General features: G+C 45.3%; 2 protein-coding genes across 5 annotated transcripts in view; both read left to right on the top strand.

Moving 5' to 3' along the window:
* Window positions 1–4,957: 4,957 nt before the first annotated feature.
* On the top strand, window positions 4,958–12,209 carry CKS2 (CDC28 protein kinase regulatory subunit 2). Its single transcript, XM_088470257.1, has 3 exons — window positions 4,958–5,191; window positions 9,678–9,805; window positions 11,632–12,209. Exons 1-3 carry the CDS (start codon window positions 5,133–5,135, stop codon window positions 11,682–11,684), a joined length of 240 nt encoding a protein of 79 aa, XP_088326383.1. The 5' UTR covers window positions 4,958–5,132; the 3' UTR covers window positions 11,685–12,209.
* A 5,226-nt stretch (window positions 12,210–17,435) lies between these two features.
* The window catches only part of SECISBP2 (SECIS binding protein 2), a 38,824-nt gene continuing 36,825 nt past the window's right edge, over window positions 17,436–19,434 (top strand). For 2 of the 4 annotated variants that reach the window (XM_088470052.1, XM_088470051.1), the window contains exons 1-2: window positions 17,436–17,630; window positions 19,197–19,357. In XM_088470052.1, coding sequence (XP_088326178.1) covers window positions 17,618–17,630; window positions 19,197–19,357 — 174 coding nt within the window. In that variant the 5' untranslated portion in view covers window positions 17,436–17,617. Of the gene's footprint in view, window positions 17,703–19,196; window positions 19,358–19,434 lie in introns of all 4 variants that reach the window. The other 2 variants (XM_088470050.1, XM_088470048.1) reach the window with 1 other exon arrangement.

The raw sequence follows: 19,434 nt of genomic DNA, 5'->3' as shown, positions 1-19,434 counted from the left end.
ACTCAGGCACGCCTGCGTTTGCACCTCCGCTTCTAGTGGACTGACCCTGTCACCACCCACAAACGGCTTTTCTTGTCACTCATTCTGCTGGGCTGTCTATGCGCAACGAGCGAACGCACTCTGATCTTTCACAGTGGTTTGCGCATGTGCAGATTGCAACTAGTTTTCAGCTACGAGCGTTCGCATCCGAGCGAGATGGTATGAATCTGCTCCTGAGATCATAGTCCCCATTGATAATATGAGGGGGACTATGATCTGCAGGGCTAATTAGCACTCTTCCAGAGATTTCTGTAAAATCTCATGCTTTGTGCTATTAATATATAGCAACAATTCATAAAATGATGCAGAAACTGCAGTTTCTACATAATTTTATGAAAAAAAAAAATTCATACATAGGACCTCCAGGCTGCTCGCATAGCTGTGGGTGACCACCCACAGCTTTTGCGAGTAGCCTAGCGATGGTCACGATTATCACGACCATCGGGCTTGCGATGAGACCCTTGTGGTAGGGTCTCGGTTCCCGCAAGCCCGAGTGAACTTCCTGCTCTAATAGGGCTCGACAAATTTTTGTAAAATCTAGGAGCCATCTTAAAAGTTTAGGAGTCAGACCACTGTCCATTACCAAAATATATGAAAGCTTGTATAGACCACCACACATGCCCTTTCAGTGCTCCTCAACCTAGTAAGCCCCCTGTAATATTTCCCCCAGTAGTAAGCCCCTTGTAATATTTCCCCCAGTAGTAAGCTCCCTGTAATATTTCCCCCAGTAGTAAGCTCCCTGTAATATTTCCTCCAGTAGTAAGCCCCTTGTAATAGTTACCCCAGTAGTAGGCTCCCTGTAATAGTGCCCCCAGTAGTAAGCCCCCTGTAATAGTGCCCCCAGTACTAAGCTCCCTCTAATAGTGCCCCCAGTACTAAGCTCCCTCTAATAGTGCCCCCCAGTATTAAGCCCCCTCTAAAAGTGCCCCCAGTACTAAGCCCCCTCTAAGTGTGCCGCGCACGTACAAAAAAACCCAGAATACTTACCTTAGGCCACGATCTTGTGTCCGCTGCCGTCTGCCACTCTTCGGAACTATGGGACAGACGTCATGACATCTTCCTTAGTGCCCGTGGGGGGAGCTGGACACTGGAGCTCAGGAGTGAGCTTCTGCTGCCACGTCTCTCCCATAGTGCCCATGGGGGGAGCTGGACGCCAGAGCTCAGGAGCGAGCTCCAGCTGCCACTGCAGGGAGTCGGGGGCTCGCTGGTAAAATTTTAGCGGGCGCCCGGAAAATGGAGCTTCCCCGTGGGAGGGCTTGGAAATCCCAGTCGCCAGGACTAAAATCTTAGTCGCCATGGCGCCTGGTGTTCATGAATGCTGTCTGTATTATATTGCAGTCACTAATGCTGTCTGTAGTATATTTCAGTCGCTAATGCTGTCTGTAGTATATTTCAGTCGCTAATATGTAGGTCGCTAATGCGGTCTATAGGAAATGGATGTCACTAATGCTGTGTGTAGTATATAGCGGTCACTAATGCAGTCTGTAGTATATGGCAGTCACTAATGTTGTCTGTAGTATTATGTCAGTCAGTAATGCGGTCTTTAGCATATGTCAGTGTAGTGGGTAAGTTCAGACGACCAATGGGAGACTGAGATGATGCAAACAGGTAAGCTTTTTATTCCATGCTTGAAAAGACAGAGCCAGTGTAATGACTTCTTACATACGGCAAACACAGTTCAGGAACAATAATACAGCTTACATGAGACAGCAGTTCAAACAAGCAGAGTATTCCCAGCTCAGTCATGGTTCAGATTGTCCAGCATAGAGAGCTGATGAAGGTGCAATCTCTCCCTTACATTTCCACTGAATGACTAAACTTACCATGTTTTTATACCTTAGCGCTGGTCTTAATTGAGGTAAGGGTGTGGTTCCTCTCTGGCTACAGGGAGGTTAACCCTTTCCTCAGAATGTGGGAGAGACACACTCTGTCACAGTCAGTCACTTATGCGGTCTATAGGATATGAAGCTCACTAATGCTGTGTGCAGTATTTGGTAGTCACTAATGCCGTGTGTAGTATATAGCAGTCACTAATGCTGTCTGTAGTATATGGCGGTCACTAATGCTGTGTGCAATGTATGGAAGTCACTAATGCTATCTGTAGTATATGGCAGTCACTAATGCTGTGTGCAGTATATGGAGGTCACTAATGCTGTCTGTAGTATGTGTTAAGGGAAAATGGAAGGGTTATTAGTTGCAATGTGCCAGATATCAGCTCAGACAGGTTGCTCTCCAACACCTACATCGGTTAAAACAAATGTAACACGTATTTCACATTTTGGGGCTGATTCTCAGCTGTACACAAAGCCGATATTCATGCTAGTTGGTGAATTCTTGTGACTGATCATTTGTCAAAATCCCTAAAAAGCAGTTCTGCATTCAGAAACATGGCTATATGCCAGAAGATGGGCATTAGCATAAAGTAGCAGACGCGACTAAGGCAAAAGACGCTAATGCAGTCGCAGCAGCATGCGACTCAGAATCTGCCCCTTTATATATTTTATTTTCTTACATCATGGAATCAAAATGGATTTACTTCAGTGGCAAACACAGAATTTCTAGGGGGGGGATTTCCAAATGATTGATTGTAGAGTGAGTGTGACCAGTCCATGAAGAGGGTATAATTCGCATTTAGCCAACTTTAATATGCATCATACAAAGTGTAGTGTGTGTCATAATTCCAGCATATACAGGACCAGCGATCACAGGAAGCCATTAGAAGCAGCAGTAGGGCCATCCTGCCTGAGATGTTTTTATTTCTTATGTGGGCACCATTCCAGAGCATTGGAGCAAGTCCGGGAGTCTGAGGGAGCAGCAGAAGAACCTAAGCACTGTCCTGGAACTATATGTATATGTGGATAGTGTATTATCATACAGCATTAGTCCATGTTTTCCATATCTCCTAGTTGGTGCACAGGTGTATTTATTACTGGCTGACATATGTTAAATGATCCACAAGTGGTGCTAATTATTTCATTTGTGATACTGAGAAGAACATGCAGCACTAATAAAATTCTATTATATAGTATTACTATTTCTATTGTGGGCTGAGGAGGGGGGTTTCCAGGCAACCGGACCCCCCCTGCATTTGCCTATGTACTTGGTAATTCTGATCACTCAACACAAAACTCTCTGATGGTAAATAAATACATAAATCTAGAGCTTATCATATGTGCCTCTTGTACCTCTTTTCCACCAAAAACCCAGGTCCGACCTGAGTTTTTGGACATGGTTCCAACCCTGGTCAGACCCATTTACACTGCACCTTTGATCTGGGTTACTCCCAGGTCAGTCCTGTTCACATTGAACTCAGGTCTGCCCTGCTAAACCTGTGAGGTCATAAAAAGTGGGAGGTGAATGCTCCACAACCACCAATCAGCTCATTTTAGGCATGACCAAGGTCAGTTAACCCGGGTTGCACCGTTTACACTGCACCATTACCTGGGTCCATCCTGGGTCCAACCCTGGTAACTACCTGGGTTGGATTGCAGGGTCACTTGACCCAGGTTATTTTTCAGGGACCCTTTTACACTGAGCTGCGACCCGGGTAGACCCAGCAAAAACCCAGGTTTTGCTCTGGTGTAAAAGGGGTATTATGCAGAAACATTGGGGTAGATGTACTTATCGTGCTGCTATAGCTCTTCCTGCTTTGCCTCTTACCAAGACAAAGCAATAATGCAGAGATGTATTACCATCTTGGTCGCCAAAGTGGGGGAGAGAAAGCTCTGCCCTCTGGTGATCCCTGCAAGACCCACAACTCATCAGCCTAGTGCTCATGTGCTGACTTACCTCCCGTCGGCACCACTGCGCACAGGGCCGTAGAGAGCAGGGCCGGGGCGAGGGGTATGTGGCCTAATCGCGGGAGGTGTGACCACGCCCCCTTAGGAAAAACGCAAAAGACCTATTGTGCATTGGGGAGAAGTACACTGTGTGCCCTTTAGCCTGGCGCAAATCCAAGGGGGGGGGGGTTATGATCAGTGTGATCGCTCCCCCCCACAGCCAGGAGAGGTGACTGCTGTTGCTCCTGTTCAGCAACAGTGGGCAGCCTCAAACTGCAGCCCAGCACAGAACAGCGAGTGCTGGGCTGCTGACAGGTAAGAGGAAGGGAGGGGGGGCGGCGTCAGACCCGGGCTCCTGCCGGAACTCTTCAACATGCCCGGGCAATTGGTACCAACTCCCCCCTTCCCCTCCACACATTTGAAAGATCTTTCACACTTCGAGAGATCTTGTGCGCAGCCAGAGACCCTCACACAAGTCGCCCGGGCTGCAGATTAACATACGTACAGGTAGGTGATCCTGCAGATATGGGGAAAGAACTATAAGCCAGAAAGGTGCGCTTATTGGGTTAGATGTTTGCACATAACGTAGATAAAAGTGATTTTTCTCTGTTACCTGCTTTCATAACAAGGTTCAATGTAAGTGTGAAATAGCGCTGGTTATAGCACATTCGGCACTTACCACCTCTTCTTACATCTCCCCCATTGTCCTCTATTATGGCTGCACCTGCGTATAATTCGGGACAGGAACACAGTGACAGGACATAGCCGGTCACAAAGCTGCTAATGGACAATGCTCTGCTCTGCAGCTGATCTTTCATCTTTGCTGGAGAATATGGAACTATTTTCATGAAAGCGTCGTAGCATCTATGGGCGGAGAGCTGTCAGTGCTGTGTCACCCAGGTAATGCTGCACAGTGCACACCGTGACTGAGTGACTCCGCCGCTGGTGGTGTATATACTGTAATTACTGTACTGTATGCTGTAGCGGCAGCAGCACCCGCCCCCTGTGACTCCGCCCCGTGCGTCTCCCTGTACTTTCACCTCCTTCCGGGGGAGCCTCAGCAACAGGACTGCGATTGGTCGGATGCTTGTGCACGCCGGCGTTGAAAAATAAAAAAACATGAATCCGTGATTGGCTGCCGGCGCCGCCGCTGTGGACCAATAGAAGGCGAGTGCTGCGCAATTCAAAACGTGAACTTTCGGCGGCAGTTACGTAAAGAAACGATCTCGTCCAGCAGCGCGTACAGACACTGCCGCCGCCTTCACCGGCCTCACACAGCAGCCTGACCGCGGCCCGGCCGCCCTCACCGGCACCATGTCCTTCAAGAACATTTACTACTCCGACAAGTATACGGATGAGAAGTACGAGTACAGGTAAGCGGGTGCTGCCTCATGGGTGTCCTGTGGGGGGTGGATTAGCCTTCTCTCCCGAAGGCCGGACGAATACTGCTTCTATATGTGATGGCGCAGGGTGGTATATGCTCGGCTACTCCTGTTGCTGTAAAGGAGCCGGCGATGTGCACAGTCCCTTATATCCCCTCTCCCCCCAATGTATTACCTGGCTCCCGTGGCAGCTGTCATGTTGTGGGCCCCTGCAGACAGCTTGTGTCTGTGTGCCGGGGGCTCCAAGCTGATATCTGAGGAACCGCACAAAACTATTTAGCTGATTATGGTTATTTGCTGATGGTTACTAGTTACACTATAGGCCCTCACTGGTGCTTGTTGGTAGTTGTAGCACGAAAAGAGCAGATTAGCCTCATACCCACTCAGGAATGTGCTGCAGTGAGGCTTCATCATGAGCGAGGTGATGGTGTTCTGATACTATGCTTAGTGGCTATGGTCTTACTAGGAAGGTGATTGGAGGCTGCACAGGCTTTCCCAGCGTGCACTTGTACTGCCAAATGGATGGGACAGCCGGCATCCAGGGAGGAAGCAGCATTGCTCCTGTTGTAACATAGCTACAAGTGGGTATGGGGTTATTGATAAGTGTTTGTTTTTTTTTGTATTTTTTTCTGGCATGGTTACAAGTGATGTACTGGTGGTAAAAAGGCTGAAACAATAATTACACCAGTGGGAATGAGGCTTTAGGTGGGGTGAGGGGCTATTTATAATTGGATTAACTTTTCAATGATGTTTTAAGTCTTTAGACAATGTCCATATGTTTTGAGCAATTACAGGCTTATTGCTTGCCATTGTATCCTGTAGGTTAGAAAGCCAAATAATTTTCTCTATCCATATATGTACCTGGTAAGTTTAAAAAGGAAACTTATTGTGCATTTAATTTTTTTTAAATGTCAACTATCTAAATATGATTATTTGCAGGTTCCTACTTTGGGAGCGTTTTGCAATCCTTTTCTACCACTAGTACTGTAAGTGAACGTGCTGAGCAAAAAAAAATTGTGATCCCCGCTCCACTGTTTCTGGATCTATCACATATTATGGGGGATGAGGACAGGCAGCAGTTGGGACAGTGCTGGGGGTAAAGGCAGGGAGAAGATGGGGTAACTCTAAAGGGGGCTAAGAGCAGACAGTTGCAACAGTGCTGGGGGCTTGGGGCCGGCATTGCTGGGGTCAGGGGTGCCGAGAGGGGGGGCGGAGCGGGTACCATTTGCTCGGAGTTCCTGAGGGGCCCAGTGGCGGCTCGGGTCCGATGCTGCAGCTCAACACACAGCGTGTGCTGAGCTGCAGTGGGAGACTGCTTGTGGCGGCTGAGCAGCAGTCGCCTATGCCTGTGGGGGGGGAGCGATCACACTGATCCTGAATCCCCCCCCCCCCCCCCCTGGCTTTGTGCTGGGCTGAGGGGGCTTAAAGCGTCCCGTCATTAGTGATTCGTGCCGCTGACATTTTTTTTTTTTTCATGAAGGGGGCTTGTCCATGCCACCCATGATTAGGCACCGCCCCGTTACCTGGGCCCGCTGTGACTATTGGCTGGGGTAGGGAGGTGGCGAAGGTAGGTAGCTGGCGCAGTACAAGGGGAGGTCAAGGAGGGGGTTATGGGCTTTTATTGGCATTGCACAAAAGGGTTCCACCACACAGTCAGCACCCTGGGGCAATTAAGACAGGGAGACCATCTTACTTGCCACTACTCTGGCTTTCTGCTTGTTAGTACGGCCCCCACATGTTATCCATCACACCCAAGATGCTGGGCCAGCAGCGGATCAAAGGTACAGCTTGTGCTGGAGCTGCCAGTTCCTGTATGGGGGTGGGAGGAGAAATCGGAGGTGCGGCTTGTAGTGGGGTTGGGGTTGTAGGTGCTGCCAGGGCCTGTACTGGGGGAGGATCGGAGGTGACGCCTGTACTGGGGAGGAGATGGGCAGAGATCGGAGGTGCAGTACCTGGGAGCACATGCTTCAGCTTCCAACTCTCTGGGTCGGCTCCTCTTAAACAGTCCTTTCCTCCCCTTCTGTGGTGGCTGCTGTGTGCTGTATAATCCAGGCCCCTCGTTGTGTCCTCTTATAGCTAGTGGGTGGTGAGCCAGGGACAGGATTGGCGTCCTTATTGGATGATTAGACGCTGCTGCCCGAAGCTGATTGGTTTGGAAAGATGCTGGCTGGGCCAGCTGCTGTGGGGATGGGGCGGGTGTCTTCCTCATTAGACGAAGAGACACTGCCTTCGACGCTGATTGGTTTAGGAAGATGCTGGGCCGGCTGCTGCAGCGCGTCCTGCAGGACCCACTCATTTTAAAAATGGTAGACCCTCATTGCCCGTAGCACGTAAATCCGCGCTATAGTGCGTATTTTGCGATCACTGACTGTACATTGGTGGGGGTGCTGCATCCTGTAATGAGCCCTCTGCTGAAAGGCTTCAGTAAACTTTTATGAACCGCAAAGGGTCTGGAGCACAGGCACATATCTGGTCAAAGTGTCATGCTTGCATCTCTCTCAGCTAGTACTATGTTGATCACTGCTGAAGCATTCCAGCTGAGGTCCTTACTGATCCACTATAGTGGACCTTGCTACATTAAGTAATTGGTGGGAATCGTGGGGAACGGATGCTTGCCCCCGTCCCCCAAATGCATACTGCACATCTTTGGATTACTCTAGCAAGTTAATTTTATCTCCCTCAAGTAACCATTTAAGGGTGTATTTATCATCCTTCATTTGTTGAGTTGTACTTGCCATACTGTATTGCACTGTATGACAGCAATACAGTGTGATGCACCACTGAAAATTAGTGTTATACTCTCACCAGCCCACACATGCCCAGGAAATGTCTGCCCTGGGCATACACAAGCCAAAACGACTAATAGTTTACTTGTTATCCATACTGGGCTTGACAAGCTAGTGGCGCATACGAAGTACTTTCCTGGAGTTTGCCGTCCAGTAAAGTGCTCATAAAACTTCCATGAGATGGTGTTTGTGCGTGGCAAAAACTGTCTAGATTAGGAATGGCCAACCTGTGGCTCTCCAGCTGTTGTGAAACTACAGGTCTCAGCATGCACTGCTCAGTTTTGCTATTAGGGAATGCTAAAACTGGCAGGACATGCTGGGATGTGTAGTTTCACAACAGCTGGAGAGCCACAGGTTGGCTAGGCTTGGTGCAGATTATAGTTTATCGCAGTTTGCTAAATTGCGCTGACATTACCAGTCTATGGAGATAACAAAAGCTCAAATAAAAGGGACTGCAGGAGAAATCATGACATATGTCCAGTAACCCATTTGGTGCTTAGTACGACAGAAAAATCTGCTATCACTGCTTGATAAATAGGGGTAAATGTAATCGGAGGAGAAGTTAGAAAATGTTAGTTTAGCAGTAAACTCACATTTCTTTTTTTCACCTCCCCCCCAACTCTGCCAATGAAAGTCAGAGCATGGAAACTTGCATGGATTTAGACTAAAACTATTTAAACTCTCGTTCAGATGTTTCCCATTTTAAAGATAAAACTCAACCAATATGAGTTTACTGCTAAACGCTCCCCTATTGCATTTGGAATCTAATGGGGGGGGGGGTATCCACTTAGCGATATACAAACGAGAGCACAATTGCGACATTGCAATCGTGCTGTTTCTATAGCTAGTGATGTGCCTAGACTGAACGTTCACTTGGTCAGTCCCGGCACATCCCTCATCCCCGCACATACTGAACCTGACAAGATAGTCAGGTTGAACTGCATGTACAGGCGATGTCGGAAGCGACCAGCGGACACGCGCATCGCAGGTCGCTTCCGTCCAAAACATGCCCTATGCATGCACAATTTACAAGCGATTGCACGATAACTGCATCGTTATCGTGCAATCGCTTGTTTAAATCGCTAAGTGGATACCCCCCATTAGGGGTCTGTTTACTAAGCTGTGTTAGGAGATAAAGTAAATGGTGATAAGGTGCCAGCCAATCAGCTCCTAACTGCCATTTTTTAAACACAGCCTGTGACATGGCAGGAGCTGATTGGCTGGTACCTTATCACAGTTCACTTTATCTACCACTGCTTAGTAAATAGACCCCTTAGTGAGGGGTACACCTTTCAAATCCTCATTGATGCTATAATGTGGATTGGGGAATCAAGCACCACCTTCACGTGAATGTCTTCTGTCACCAAATGGTTGCTCTGGGGTACAATCCTTTTATGTGCCAATCAGACCTATCTGTAGTATAAAATTATATCACATTGCTGTTGGTTAAGCACAGTCATTGCACATGCAGTTTTAATATCACACTGCCAAGATATTCTTTCAGGTGTTTAACAGATTCAATGCCATTATGGGCAAAGAGAAATGTACACTTGGTTATGACCATTAACTGTTTGACATGTACATGAAGTTATTAATGCTTAAAATCATTTTAGTTTAAATATGTATTTATTTTATTATTGTTTGTACCAAATCATTTTAAAATAAGTTGAATATTTTTTTTTATTAACTAGGCATGTTATGCTGCCAAAAGAATTGGCAAAACAAGTACCAAAAACGCATCTGATGTCTGAGGAAGAGTGGAGAAGACTCGGTGTTCAACAAAGCCTTGGTTGGGTTCATTACATGATTCATGAACCAGGTATGTGGTGAACATCTAATGCAGCTGATGATGAATATGGTTTTAAAATGTAAAGTGTAGTGGTTTTGGTGTTAAATGAAACACTGGTGCATTGAACATACTTTACTGCTCCCCAGGTTTTCCTGCATATGACAGTCACTGAATGACAAGTCAAAGTAAACTTTAATTTGCCACCATCTTCTGTGTTATGTCTAAAATAGAGCATAGAATAAGCTGCTATTCAACATTAATTGTTACCTATGTTCTAATGACATACCTTAGTGATAACAGCTGACTGCTTTACAAAGTGTGGGTGCTGATTGGATTTACTAATCGAATGCCAATATGTCAGTACAAAAAATAATTAAAAAATGTGAGTACAAATGCATGGGTTTACTCGTACATTCCAGCGCAAATCTGGTACATTAAAAGTAAATAGAAGCCCACTGAACAAGAATACGTAGGGGATGTTTTTCAAGTTCTGAGTGTGCATAAAACATGCTGAAATATATAGGTTCCAAATGTCAATGATGGCTGTGTGATTGTGGTATGCACAGACCAACCATTTATCCCAGATCATACTGAGGGACCATCACCACTAATATAGGTAACTTAATAAATCTTTAGTCATTAACCGACTTGGATTATTGATAGAAGGCTCATTTACAAATCTTTCATGAGTAACTTGGCATAGAAGAATGTAAGATGGGGAAAACAAGGAAACATGCTTATTCAGTAGGCTTATAGACAAAAGTAAGAAGCCCACAAATGAAAACCAAATTGGAGTGTCTTTGGTCCATGTTAGCCGACCAACTGTATTGAAGTGTGCTCTTTCCAGGAAATTGTGGGATAAGTTTAGATATCCATGTTTAATTGGGCACCTAGGACTTAATTTTAATCCTCTCCTGTTAAATGGCTGAGGTCAAAATGACCAATTTTGCCAGGTTCGAGGAAGTTAGTTTTATATTGTTATGTATGTACAGTAGATTCTTGTGTTTGAGAAACACAGAAGTGACTAATTTTAAAGATCCAAAAAGGTCCAAAGCTTTCTCTCAAAACACTTCTGAGGCAGCAATAACTTTTTACATGTAATAGCATATTATGGCTAATGACAAGTATTTAGGGAGCTAATAAACTGGTTTCTGAAGCTGCATTATAAGTTGTAATAACAATTTGTGGTAGAAAGGAATGTACTGTTTTTGGGAACATGCCTTTCAACAAGGACTTTCTCAGTGCTCACACTGGTGTTTTTTTTGTTTACACTTCTTTAATGTATAAATGGCTCTAACACTAGAAAGCATGATTTCTACTGTTAATATACTGGTCTATGCTTTTTTAGTTTTTAAAAAAAAAAAAAGCATCTGACAGCGTATAGTGAAAAACGCTAGTAAAAAAAAATCAATGGGAAGTGCTATTTTCTGGTTGTTTGATCACAAATGGACAGTTATTGGGTTCAATCCTATTGGCCACGAATTCCCTCGCTGCACGAGTAAGTGCGTCAGCATAGGAGTGCATACAATAATCCACGAGTCTGGGGTAAGATCAGCCTGCGAGGGGGCATGTTGCAGTGCTGTCTAAGACGACTCGCTCTCTTTGCAGGTAATGGGATTGAGCCCATTGTGCTGCATGAAAATATACATTGACAACAAGCCAACATGGCTAGTCTGCTGACCCCATTTGAGCGGTAAACCAACATAAGAGGTTATAAGTTAGAAATGTAAATTTGGCTTTTGTGGAACTGGTATACAAATTTTATTTATATTGAAAGAATATGTATACAATAGATGCTCATGGAGGGAAAATCCTGGAATTATTTGAATGATCTTATTTGTTTTCTCCTTTTACAGAACCCCACATACTACTTTTTAGAAGGCCTCTTCCAAAAGACCAACAGAAATGAACTGCTCTTCACTTGAATCTTTTGGGACAATCTGTATATATTGTAGTATTCAGTGAATACAAGGACTATGACCCTCACAACCACAGCTGTGCAAGAGCTGTATTCTTAACAGCACATGAGCTCAGTGAGAGTGCCTACATGATGGAGCTGCTATTGTGTTCTGTTCTTCTGACTTCCTTATGCTGTCACATCTGTGTGAACCCCCCTCTCTCCAGACCACTGTTTAATAAAGTTTACATGTTCTATGCATGTTTGATCTTACATTTTGCGTTAATGTCTTGATTTTGTTTAGTGGCCACATTTTGACACACAATAAAAGGCAAAATGTACTTAGAAGAATTTTTATTGTTAGATTTAATATGATGCATCCTACTACTCACAAATGGCTCTGTAGAACATTACATGCAATATACTGTACATTGCTGAATGAAGGAGCAGACTGTCTTCCATTGTAATCTGACCGTATGTACAAGGAGATCAGGTGCCAAATTGTTTGTAAATAAAACAAAGTTACATTATATTAAATGGTTTTGACTATTTTATGATGTGTAACCCTCTAAGTGTGTTGGATAGTACCTTATAGCTTTCAGCTGCGACTTGCCATGTGATGTATAAAGTACTGTACAGCCTAGCTGCAATAGCAAAAAGGAACTACCCAATGTGCCACAGTTATTCTGATAAATGACTATACATTTAAGTTTGCATGTATTAACTTTGTTACAACTATTAATAAAGCAAACTGAAAGGCCACTCTGGTGGCTAAAATATACATCCAGGCTTGTTGACTCACTAATTCATTGCCCCAGTATGAATTAGTTATTGATCATAATGACTGGTGTCCTAAACTAGCTACTGACTGCATTACCAGATTATCCTGCAAGCCAAAATATATATTGGAGGCAGCATAGGCTGACCTCTGCAATGGAGTGAGACTTTACACCAGGGGTATTCAACATGTGGCCCTCCAGCTGCTGTGGAACTACACATCCCAGCATGCCCTGCCAGTTTTATCATGCTCTGTCCAATTACAAAACTGACTAGCATTGTTGATGTGTAGTTTCACAGTAGCTGGAGGGCCACGTTGTATTCCCTGCTGTACACTGTAAAAGCACACATCTGAGGTTGTGAGCAAGGGTCTAGTTCAGAGGTTCCCAAATGTGATCAAGACACCCCAATAGTTTTAGAGCTGTTCATGGTTGAGTCATATGATTAAGGTACTAATTAAATTACCTGTAGTCAAGCATTGATATCCTTAAAACCTGGACTGTTAAGCTGGGTACACTAAACTACGTGTACCCAGCAATGCGACCCCCTGCTGACACTGGGTGATCCGGTGCCCGATATGGAATGCCAGCGGCAGAAGAATCAGTAGGGATCCTTCACATCCCGGAACACCTTCACATAGGAAGGGGTGAGGCTCCTGCAACTAAAGCTGGGCGCACACTGTAATGTGTACCCAGTGACATCTTAATGCAGTGTAACAATACACACTGTGCGCTGTACACACTGCATGATCTGGTGTACGATGGTGCAATGTAGTATTCCATGCTACTTGTTAGAGCATGGCATCATTTATTGCATCATCCCATCTGCTATGCAGCACAGCAGGTGGATGATGTGATGAATGACCCCTGACTGCACAATTAGGCATACTTGCTGTATGATATATTTTAGTATATACCCAGCGTAACAGTCAAGCTCTGCAAACAAATTTGGTGCTAGAAGAATTTAGATGGACTGCATCTAGATTGAAAAGTGGGAGATATCACATATCTCCTGAGTTATCCATGTAATTAAATAGGTACAATCCTTTTAATATTACAATTTAAGGTGATATGAATTTTCACAGAAAATGATAAATAGGCCCTTTTAGTATGCCAGCTTACCTCACAATCCTGTCGTCTAGGGATGGACATTGGAAACCTGTCATTGAATGGTGGGATGGGCTTCCACCAACTAATATTGTAATTGTAGCTAACGATACTGCCTTTGAACCTCTATACACCCCCGCCTATACCTTCTGATATCCTGCCTATAAACCTTTAAGGATGACTCTATTTTGCGTACGCAGTTATACAGTAAATAAAGACTCCAGACCTAAAACCTGTGGTTTCAAAGCACAAAGTATTATTCAAGTAAAAGTACAGTCAATTACACGCTAGTTAGAAGTACAATTTGGAATTATACAGACCCAAGTACAGTTATACATATGCAGTGCTCTGGACCAGATGTAGGCATCGGCAAGAAACCCCTCGTCAATCAGCATTCAGCACGAAGACTAGGAACCCAGGGTCAGAGCGCACACATTATTTATACCCCCCAGAAATAAACAACACAATAGAGAAGTTTGTTGCTAATACCATTGGTCCTAAAGGAGAGGGCATATGTTACAAGACATTTAACAGGTTGGTTCAAATGGACACAGTCCAGCCTCTAACAACTGGTGGTCTCTGGTTTCCCGCCTCATGCAAATCCTAACGGTCATATAATGTACATTTTGTTGCTTGAAGTCTCTGCGGTCCATAAGTTGAGAATGCATGTTGCGATCCCTCCATTGATATTACCGGAATACTGTTGAGAGTACGCATCAATACAATACCAAACATGGCTTACTTATCACGTATAAAACCTTAGTTACGAAATCTTTATTTTTCTTGCAATTATAATAAATGTGCATAATTGAATCTTGTAGCTTATGAAACCTTGTATGTGAATATGTAATGTGTGAGTATGTGGGGTTTGATGTAAAGACGCTAGTTAACTTGGGGCAGATGCGGGGCATGAAGCTAATAATCAGCGTTTTCATACAGGATCTTATGCATTCGCTAATATGCGACTAGTTAACAGCGCAATTGTGCGTATGAGAAATGGTGTAAGATGCAATCGCATGATGCTAATAGTAATATCGCCACATGTACTAAAGTGTGAGTTTATCTAAAATGGCGCTTGGGCGGCCATTCACAAAATGGCGTCTTGCGATCACATTTCCAAGATGGCATCTTGCGGCCAGTCGCAAGATGGCGTCGCTGCGATCCAATTTTAAACTGATCTTGTCTCAGCCAATTATCCAGCTTTGACATAGCTAATAAGTGCATCAAAAGCATTCGATGGTAAAAACACTGCAATGTTTCACGCATGTGCAATATCACCACAGAGGGTCCTAAATCGGCCACTGAAGCCTGGCGCTGTCTTCAAATTCTGTTCAGTCATGGCTGCTGCCTACAATTCCCATTGCATCTTGCATTTCTCTGACCGAGATCTGCTGGGCTACGAGCAGCCCATGGCCGCCCAGCATGGTATTTCCCGGGCAGCCAGCTGTAGTGTGTATCTAACTGTAGTGGGGTGCTGTGTACACACATGCGGGGCAGAGTGCCCTTGTGCTCACGTGATGAGGGCTACCAAATTACAAAGCATTACAATAATCACAAGCAGGTACCTTACTACAGCCTACCTTTTAATGGAGGCCTGATTGCGCTGAGCTGATGAGGTAACAATGTTCTTATCAAATCAGAACAGTACTACATGGCTTAATGATCTTCTGCTGCCTCTGGCCTAGTGCCTGCCTCATAGGGGGTCAATGACACTATATAGGGCCTATTGCCCACCTAACAATGGGTTAATGATGTGGAAACCAAATTAACCCTATAGGGCCTTATTCCCCTTATGCCTTGTGGGACTAGTGCTGTCTCTGGCTTGGGCTTATTGTCCGCCTAACAAAGGCCATCCCTGCTAATTAGAGTTTAACGCCCACAGTGGCCACAGGCCTAATGCCTGACAAAATAGCATGCAATTGAATGAAAATCCAATGCAATTAGACTTATCAGCCCAGTAGTCTTCGGCTGAACTAAGCCTAGTTTAGCCACGAGGTGGGCTGACTCCAATCATCTCAGGGCTTCATGTAGTCTTCACCTCGAGCTGGCCAACTCCCACTGCCACAGAAATCTTCACCCAGGTAGCAGTGACCAAGGTCCAGGTGTGTAACTAGGGTGTTTGGCGCCCAGGGCAGGTTGAGAAAATTACAGCCCCTTATTTGTGACCTAGGCCTATTGCCCAGGGTCACTTATAGCCTAAGAAGCATGGACCTAATGCCCGCCTATTAGTGCCACATGCCTAAGGCCTGATTACTCCTACATGGTCTAGGGAGGGGTTAATGATGGTAAAGTCTCATAGAGGGCCTACCTGTCCAGTGAGAGAGACTGCAGTGAGGAGCTTCATTCGCTCTTTTACATCCCAACCACTGCAGTACTCTCTGGTTCTCGGCTGCATTCTTCTTCTGCTGGCCAGTGACGCCGCCAGAGCTCTTCTCTCTTGAGCCCGGTGTCTTCTGGCCTCTTCTGCAGCCGCTGGAGCTTTTTCTCTTTTGAGCCCGTTGTCTTCTGCAGCCGCTGGAGCTTTTTCTTTTTTCTCTTTTGAGCCCGGTGTCTTCTGGACTTTTCCACGGCCGCTGGAGCTTTTCGCCCATTTCCGCCAAACTAACTCTTCCACCTGGTGACGTCAGGCGCCATAGGCGTAGCTTACAACGGTTGGCTCACTGTGGCCGCTTCCTATTGGCTGCCGGTCCGCGTGCCGTGATTGGCTAAAATTGGCAAAATTGTCAGCTCTCTTCAATGGTCGGCGGTCCAAGAGCTGCACTCAGCTAGCAGCCGGTGCCACGTCAGCTGCCGCTGGTCCTTGGCCGGCGTTGGAAACAGACATACTGTCCCAGCACCGAACACTGATGGTTTCTGCTGGGGACACATCTCGCCGGACTGCAGGACTAAGGCACTGGGATCAAACACTTGGTCACAGCATTGGACATTGCCCTGGCTGGCGGCTACCCCCTCTGCCGTGCCTATCAGATGCCGCCCAGGACAAGGTGCCCTACATGCACCCCCCTCATTACGCCACTGACGGTGTACAAACTTTCCAAGAGTTCCAGAACTGTGCTGAATAGTTTGGGACTGGTTAATGTGATGGCAGGAGGACACCACGCTAAGTGTGTCCCCCTGCTATAGTGTTACCCCCCTTCTCCCTATAACCAGCCTAGTGCTGGTTATCGGAAAAAAAGGGGAACCCCATACCGATTTTTAATCCTGTATTCCAATACCAGACCATGCTCAGAGGTGTGGGGCTTTTACTAATTTGGGGAATGACCCCAATTGTTAAATTTGTTGACCAAGGCTATTTAACCCTTGCAAAACTACAGGTACTTATTCAAAATGACAAAATCTGGTGCCTGTGCCCGCTTCACCACCCTATTTATGCCCAAATCCTTATTGGTCAAGGCAAATGGCAAGTGGGTCATATGTACGTGACCACCCTCTGTTGGTTCCAAGTGTGAAATTGGCATAGCAGAGCAGCGGGTATGCAGAGCGAGAATAGATGCTGTGCGCATGACGTGTGCTACCAGCGCGCGGAGGTCCCGACTCTGGGACTCAGAAGTTTGGGAGGTATGTAGTGTTAACTTAGTGATCTAACTTTATTTAAATGTTTTAATATAAAAAGTTCTGAAAAAGAAGCGGGAAAATGAATAAGAAGTGAATAAGAAGCTGGTGCACGAATAAGGTGAATAAGAAGCTAACTTCAGCCTCGTATCGTATCCTCCTTCGATACAAATTATTCTGACTCCAGCAACTTACGCATAGCTGGTATATGGCAAGCGGCCATGTTTCTGGAGTTCTAGAATAGAGTATGCATGCAACCGGCTCCACCAAAATGTCTCTGATCATAGAGACAAAATAGTAGTATACTTCTCTTCAGTGTTTACAATCACGAAGCTAAGGAAAGTGACGTCATGATAGCCAGCCTGAAAGTCATGATGGTCGCGATACCGATTCCCGAGCTGTCCGCAGTGGCCGGTGCTGTGCTGGTCAGGTGACGCCAGCGGCTGGCAAAAAGGCGCGGGGGTTTAACGGACGAGTTCGGGCTGGGCCGAAGTTGTACAGAGAGGCGCAATGCAGGCCGGCGGTATGTGCTGCCCCCTCCACCCCTACTCTGTGCTAACGCCGCTGTACACTAGCAGCAAGCGGCGGCCACACGGTAACTTCACAGGTCGCTTCCGCCTCCGTAGTCCCCTGCACAGGTGGTCAGACAGGGCTGGGGGCTGCCCATAAGGTCTCTCCCACAGTCAGCGCCGCCGGTGTGATGCATCATGGTGATATCGCACCTCCTAGGAATGGGGTGGCCAATAAGCTGTTGTAGCACCTGTACAGCATGGTGTCATCTGTGCGCCGATGTTGTAACTGGCAGTCCTGGTAGCAGGGTGCGCTGTGTCCTGGCAGCATGTGTGCTAGTGCCCTGGCAGTGCCAGCAGTGTGTGCTCTTTACAGTTATCCCAGTTTACAGTTTTCTTTAGTTATTTGTGATTCAGTGCAACAGCTGATTAATAACCAAGGGCCGGTTATCTTAATAGAAAAGGAATCTTGCCAGATATGTCTGTGATGTGTATCACACCTGCGAGGTTACCTATACATAATATATATCCTTCTGGTAAAGCGGGGTTATGACCGTTTGTCTCAGAGGTAGCATGTTTAGTAGATTAGGTGAATTTAAAAAGACTGCTAATACAGCAAGTACACATTTTTGAAAATCTATAAAAAATATGCGTCATGTTCTGTAGATTACAAGGATATAAGGTTATCCATTACTGTCTATTTTCCTCTCCAGTATATTCTGCTGATTCTGAGGTGTGAGCAAAGCAAAAAATAAAGCAAGTAACTTTGTACCTGGAACAAAGCATGTTGCAATGTAAGGGATGCAAATACATTTATTATTTTTGCATACAGGGTGAAATACCTGCTGCTTTTGCATGTAGCCCACAAGTAATGGACAGCTTTATTTTTACACTGTAATTTAGGAGTTTGGACACAACCCACCTAAATTGAAATCTCTCTGCAGATTTTAAATCTGCCCGACAACGGGTGCAACGTGGTTTTACCAATGTGTAAAGTAACTTTTTTTTTGTCTTTCTCCCAACTCAAAATTAGCCACTCTGGGCGGAATTCAGTTGTTTTAGTGTGCCCGATCTCCAGTCTAAAGTGACGGGAGATCATGGGGCGCTATTAATTTGATGCTAATTATTGAGCTGATCGCGCCCATAGAGGTTGGGTTTAGCCGCATAAAACCGCTAAACCAAATAATTCTTTAAACCCCTCCAAATGCATGATTAGTCATATGAAGGGATACACCAGAGGTGCTGTACAGTGTTCCTATGTTTTTACTATAAAATAAGGACTTCCCTCACCTTTTTTTACCCGCACAGGGGTGCGAGAGAAAAAAACGTGATTATGCTCCAACAATTTTCCAGGAGTTTGGAATCAAAATGCAAATTATCATGGAGATTACTTTTACCCACAATTTCATCTAGCACCAACAAATTCCTGACACATCGCACAGAATTGAATCATCCCCAAAAAGGCTGATACAATCGCAGAAAGGAAAAATATTAGTCCGATTTATTTTATATATTTTTTACAGTTAAAAACAAATGACTTGAGCTGGTTCTCAAAATTGTTTGTTTTTTTTGCCTTCTAGATGTGACACAAATGTCTCCTGAGAGCACTTCTAATTCAGCATTATCATGGGCTGATAAAATTAAACAACCTCCGAAAAATGTGATCTCTCCAACTACCTCATTGAAGATTACCTGCTCTTCACCAAGCAGCACCTATAATCACTCAGTACAGGGTGACAAGGTAGGTGCAAAAGGTTTGACCACCATCCAAGTCCACACAAGGTTTACAAATGAGCACTCTGAATATCTGTTACTGGC

The sequence above is a fragment of the Taudactylus pleione genome, unplaced genomic scaffold, assembly GCF_031769625.1.
Source record: "Taudactylus pleione unplaced genomic scaffold, aTauple2 ptg000095l, whole genome shotgun sequence".
Lineage (NCBI taxonomy): Eukaryota > Metazoa > Chordata > Amphibia > Anura > Myobatrachidae > Taudactylus > Taudactylus pleione.
Note: the sequence above shows the minus strand (reverse complement) of the source record. Positions and strands in the feature narration are given on the sequence as shown.